This window comes from Anguilla anguilla, chromosome 13 (assembly GCF_013347855.1).
Source record: "Anguilla anguilla isolate fAngAng1 chromosome 13, fAngAng1.pri, whole genome shotgun sequence".
Classification (NCBI taxonomy): domain Eukaryota; kingdom Metazoa; phylum Chordata; class Actinopteri; order Anguilliformes; family Anguillidae; genus Anguilla; species Anguilla anguilla.
The window spans coordinates 37,551,846-37,557,845 of record NC_049213.1 but is presented as its reverse complement, the minus strand read 5'-3'; the positions used below and the strand labels follow the sequence as shown (position 1 = coordinate 37,557,845).

General features: G+C 46.1%; 2 protein-coding genes across 2 annotated transcripts in view; one reads left to right on the top strand and one right to left on the bottom strand.

Annotated features, from left to right (window-relative positions):
• LOC118210943 (40S ribosomal protein S10) lies at positions 1–4,317 on the bottom strand. The gene is made up of 6 exons (XM_035387477.1): positions 4,238–4,317; positions 3,237–3,386; positions 2,427–2,601; positions 1,024–1,101; positions 284–339; positions 1–87 (listed from the first exon to the last, which is right to left on the bottom strand). Exons 2-6 carry the CDS (start codon positions 3,384–3,386, stop codon positions 40–42), a joined length of 507 nt encoding a protein of 168 aa, XP_035243368.1. The 5' UTR covers positions 4,238–4,317; the 3' UTR covers positions 1–39.
• Positions 4,315–6,000, top strand: part of LOC118210937 (protein kinase C and casein kinase substrate in neurons protein 1-like) — a 58,195-nt gene continuing 56,509 nt past the window's right edge. The window contains exon 1 of the mRNA XM_035387469.1: positions 4,315–4,401. The gene's annotated coding sequence lies outside the window, so the exon portion shown is untranslated. The remainder of the gene's footprint in view (positions 4,402–6,000) is intronic.

Here is a 6,000-nt window from a genome sequence, read left to right as displayed (position 1 = left end):
TGTGTTTTGAGTTTTTTATTGTACAGAAAGGGAGTAGAATTACTGAGGCTGTTGTCCGCCTCCTCGTCCACGGCCAAATCCGCCTCTCTGCATTTAAAAAGCAAGAAAACGTTTTAAGTTAGTCCACATCACTGACACCCAGTCAAGAGATTAAACACTACATTTCTCAGAGGTGTTCATGGGTAATGTAGTCCACTGCAGTGATGAGCACTTGGAACCGACTTTGGACACCATTTCCCATGAGGCCCCTCTGGCACAGCAGTACCTAGCGGTATGTACTTACAAACTGGAAGTCTGTGGCTGCTCCAGCACCAGCTTCTGCCTTCTTGTCAGCGCCGGCTACAGAGAGAAACAGCGATGAGAGGACTCCATTTTACATACCACGCACACTACTGCAGAGTGAGCGGTCTGCTAGGCCAGAACCGCCACACGCACAGGCTGGGTCTCCCAGCCATTTACACACAAGGCTGTATGGAAGATCTACATTAACACCAGTTCCACAAGCAGGCTCTTTCAGGTGCATCCCAGGGAAACAGTCTGGTTGGACATACCAGACTTGTACAAACTGATTAGGGTGTGTATTTAAGTCCAGCCAAACATCTACTCTGTGGGGTCAACTTTTAGAACATGCACACATTTAACAGCAACCGCAATACTGCTTCCATATGAACAACATGGGCATTTTCTAGGAAGAAACTAATTTGGAATGCATTAGAAATTCACAATGCAGTTAAAAAATTTGGCTGCACAGGGACAGTACTCTCAAACATGGAAACATTGATGTTTGGATGATTAATACCCATTTTTTACAGTGACTTCAGGCCAGCAGCTGCACCCACACACCATGGCCAGCACTTTTGATGCCCACCCATCTTGAGGAGGGTGTGAGTGGCCAACGGCTCCATGTCAGTCAGCGAATCAGAGCGCTTCTAAGGGCCCCACTGCCCTGATGGGACACTGCAGGAGCAGGGGGCGGGAGGAGGGGGTTGGGGCATTGGGGCAGGAGCTGGGGGCAGTACTTACGGGGTGCGCCAGAGCGCCTGTAGGTGTCCCTGTCAGCCTCACCACGAGCCAGACGAGCTGGCCTCTCCCCTTCCATACCTGGAACACACACACAGTCAGATCAGCTCCTGGCTAGCGCAGTCTCTCACACACAGAGATCAGCTGTGGGTTCACAGAGTCTCTCTGTCTCTCTCTCTCACACACACAAGCTCCAGGCCAGTGCAGTCTCTCACACACAGATCAGCTGTGGGTTCACAGAGTCTCTCTGTCTCTCACACGCACGCACGCACGCACGCACGCACGCACGCACGCACGCACGCACGCAAGCTCCAGGCCACTGCAGTCTCTCACACACAGATCAGCTGTGGGTTCACAGAGTTTCTCACACACGCACACATAAGCACGCACGCATATGCATGCACGCGCACACACTCACATACTGATCAGCTCCAGGCCAGCGCGGTCTCTCACACAGATCAGCACTGGCTTAGCAGTCTCTCTCATACACACAGATTAGCTGTGGGTAAACAGAGTCTCTCACACAGGCACACACACACGCCTATGCACGCATGTGCACAAACACATGTGTATGCATGCACGCGCACACACAGATCAGCTCTGGGTTAGCAGTCTCACACACACACAGCACAGTGTTCAGTTCTGGGTTCAATGTCTCTCTCACACAGCACAGATCAGCTCTGGGTTCAAAGACTCTCTCACACAGAAATACACACAGATGAGCTCTGGCTTAACAGTCTCTGTCACTCTCACACACACAGATCAGCTCTAGGTTAACGGTCTTACACACAGGAGCAAAACACAGATTTCAACGCGCCGCAAGTGCATTAAAATTACATTTTCAAACCATCGCTCAGAATGGCAATACTAGACACAATAGCACAGAGGACTTTTGTCTGAAAGAGTCAGGCACCAGCCATGCCTGGCTTGGTCAGCAGAATCTACAGCTTGAAAAGCAGTCATCCATCCTACAGTCATTTATCCTGTAGTAGTCAGCAACAGCAGAACTGACTGGCTGAACAAACACACAAAGTAGCATCTCCCATGCTGATTGGTCAGTTTAGCTCTGGTTCAGCATGGACTCCACTGCCATGGAGATTCAGCCAACAGCAACTTTCCTAAAACCTCAAATCTTTGTGCTGTGACATTGAAAATCACTTCACTGGAACTAAGCAGATATTAACACACCACTTCTCACTTAATCCTTTTGGCTTATTTTAATTGAGTAAGAACACTTTGTGCAAGACAACAGAGCACCCAGAAACATTTATGGTTCCCATCAAGCAGGTGAGAAGAAAGTCTGCACAGGTAACTGCTGTGAATTGGAGCCACGTTTTGCATTCGGTTCTGTGGTCTTTCAGCAGTGCTTCCTAGGGGGGGTGGGGGTCGAGGGGGGGGGCACTCACCCTTGGGTCTGGGCCGAGCGGTCTCGGGGCGGGTCTGGCGGCGCAGGGTGGCGGGCACGATTTCGGGGGGCAGGTGCAGGAAGTCCCTGAGGTACTGGATGCCCTCGTTGGTCAGGTACCAGTAGAAGTGGCGCCAGGCGAACTGCTCCTTCACGTACCCGCAGGACTTCAGCGACTGCGACGGACAGGAAGCGCCCAACCGTCAGACAGGAAGCATCCCTCTCCCCAACATCCCCACGCAGCTTAACACAGCTTTACCATACGTCCATTATCTATACCCGCTTATCCCAAGCAGGGTCCGGGGGGGGTGCTGGAGCCTATCCCAGCGTGCATTGGGCAAAAGGCAGGAATACACCCTGGACGTGGTGCCAATCTATCGCAGGGCACAACTTTACCAGAAAGCGCTAAACCTTGTTCAGCCTGGTCCATCCAAACCAGAATATCCAAAGCAGAGCCCACACCTGAATGCTTATCTCCCCCATACAAGACAATGGCTCTCATCAGCACCAACAAATATGCTTTAAAGCAGGGGTGTCCAGTCTCATCTGAAACGGGCCTGTGTGGGTGCAGGTGTTTGTTTTAGCCTAGCACTACACACACCTGATTTAACTAATAATGGTCTTCAATCAAGACCTTGATAAGTAGAATCCGGTGTCTTAGTGCTGGGACCCCCTGCTTTAAATTTTGGAAATAGAAATGCATTCTGTTCCCGTACAGCTCTTTACTCCACAGGCAGCTGTTACCGATGCTCACTGACACACCCAAGCGACAGAGGGGATGCAGGTGCCCTGAACTCCAAGGTGCCCTTACCTGCATGGCCTTCATCACGTGCAGGTTGGGCACGTTCTTGTCGGCCAGCTCGGGGTGCTTGGCCAGATGCACATCTTTCTTGGCCACCATGACGCCCTCCTTGAAGAGGAGCTCATAGATGGCAATGCGGTTCTTCTTGGGCATCAACATCTACAGTCAGGAAGGCAAAAAATGTGGTCAATAGATGCTTGCCAAAAGCACTTAACCAGCTTTCATTCATTTGCCTTATGAACCGCTTGACGGAAGGCTTCATTTGTAGCGGGAAATGTGCACACTCTGAATGGACCCAACTAGCAAATTAGCCGAGGCACAAGAATATAAAGTAAAAGCTAATGGCAAGGGTTAAAAACTCATATACCGCGAAACATTTGCCAAAGTTGTGAGAAACGAGGAAGCCTGAATGAATTAAGTTATAACGTTATGCCGGCTAGCTACAGAGTTGGGCAAAATACTCAAGCTAGCATCCTAATCAAATCTTCTGATCGTCAAATCTACCAATTATTCTACCTGAAACAAGCACATTTCCCGCAACACCAGCATTGTACTTTTTTATGTAGTTGCTACAAATACCACGAATTGTAAGGCTGGACAGCTAGCTAGCACGTTCCAACCGGCAGGAACTGAGACTATTATACTAGTTGGAAGTTAGCTAGCTAGCCAAATAAGCAGACCTGTTTTGCAGATATTGTATGCCGACAGTGCAGATATGTAGCGGACCAAAACACTGGACATTCACTGTAATACTTAAAGGGCCCCTGCTCGAATAAAAATGTCAAAATGTGCGTTTACCAGCCCTGTGCGAAGCATGGGCCTATCCCGTGTCCCCAAGACATCTGACAAGTACAATGGCAATCTCGTCTACCAGTGGATCCATTTCGGGGAAATAATTCAACCGGTACATTTAGGAGGAGCAACTTTGGCCTTAAACCGAGGTTTAAATATGATTTGGAACAAGATGTTTGAAATATGAAACAGATTACACGGCCAGGTCAATCACATACCTCTGCAACTTGCTTTGAGACCGGACCCGGAAAGGAAGGAGCATGCGTGTGACGCGTATTTATTCAGACGGAAGTGACGTACGCAACGCAACATTCTGAGGACTGCGCCATGCTGAACCATAGACTGAGCTGCGGTACGGGACAAGAGGGAGTCCTCAATACAGGTAGACGAGTTCAAACGAGGGAAAACACACTGCTCTGGTTTAAAGCACATAAACAGATCGGCAAAATGGAATAAACAGAAAATCATGTTTTAACATGCCTTTGAATTCTCGTCGCAAGCTACGCGTTTTTTTGTAACTTTGGGAACTGATACAGCCGTAGGCCTACAGTGAAGCTGCAAATAGATTCGAATCTCTTTGGAAGGTGTGCGTTACGACATATGCCAGAACGACCGTAATTTAGGTCCTACGGATGCAAGTGATCCTGACGTTATTTCCAACCAGACATTGTATAATTAATGTATAGTAACGAACTGTCTATCGTTCTTATTTGAGAACTTTAAAATGTATGTTGAGGAATAACCCACGATTAATTGTAATGTATCTCCAGTATTCACAACCCAAGAATGATTTACATTTATTTATTTATTTATTTATTTATTTGAGTTTAAGGAAAGGATTATGAAAGAATTGAAACACATTTTTAACAACCTATATTAATCAAGATTGAGATTGTCTTCATGAAAAAAGCAAACAAACAAAAAACAGCATCCATGGACCCCATGACTGAGATATAGATCCTTTTAAATATGTTGTCAGATTTAATGTTTAATGTTCAGACTTTTGTCTGCAATGAAACATATTTAAGATATTTATAGAACTGTTTAATAACCTGGCAGCTCTCAAATGGTAGGTGGGCCTCTAGGGGCATTCAGGGGTTTGGTCTAAAGCAGGAAGATACTATTCAAGTGATTTAATATCAGTTTATACAGCGAAACCATCCCTCCAGGGCTTCTGCGTATGTATATTACCTGATTCTTTTTTAAAAAATTATGTTTGATATTATTTTTGGTAGGAAATTTTTTTTATGGTGTATGCAATCTGAAGTGTGTGCTCAAGGAAAGAAGTTGGCTAATTGGCACTATAAAAAAAAAGACTGATATGCGTGTTTATATTTGTAAATAAACACTGTAAAATGAATGGGTCAATTGACGTTTGCATAGCTGGAGTTCAGGTTTAAACCCCAGGCCACAGAGCTGGAACAGCTATCTAAAGCTGTAAAATAAGAGTTAGCCGTTCCTGTTTTATTGCAGTTCTGTGGTCTAGAGGTTTAAGCCTTAGGTTTAAACTCCAGCTAGGCACACTGCAGTTGACCCAGTGTGTACATTAGGCTCCACTTCTGAAAACATGACATCACTATAAAAGTTGCTTTGGCGTTTCCTGAAGTATAGTTTCTTTCTTTAGTCCACAGACCCCCCAGTGCCCCTGTGTCTGCTATTGTAAATTCACCAGCTTATGACTAAATGTTTAAAATATCATAACTCACACATCACACCGGGCCAGTCGCTAATGTACACTACAACTAAAAAGAAAAAGAAAAAACTCCAACGAGTACACAATTTAGAGGCTGCACTGTCAATTTAACACCATACACCTATTATGATACCACTAGAGGCCGCCATATCGTTATCTATATTGCTTCAGTACAATCGAAGAAGGTGGAGGAAATGATAAGGTAGGTAAATTATAATGATATAGATAAGATAAGATGGGTAGGTTTCCTCCCCCTGGCTTTGCATTTTTGATAACACTCAACATTTA

Bases quoted from the DNA above. Each gene is read 5' to 3' on its own strand.
- LOC118210943 (XM_035387477.1), bottom strand. From the start codon at position 3,386: ATGTTGATGCCCAAGAAGAACCGCATTGCCATCTATGAGCTCCTCTTC. The intron at 2,602-3,236 runs GTAAGGGCACCT...TGTCCGTCGCAG, and splicing joins ACGTGATGAAGGCCATGCAG to TCGCTGAAGTCCTGCGGGTA. The intron at 340-1,023 runs GTAAGTACTGCC...TTCTCTCTGTAG, and splicing joins CAGGCGCTCTGGCGCACCCC to CCGGCGCTGACAAGAAGGCA.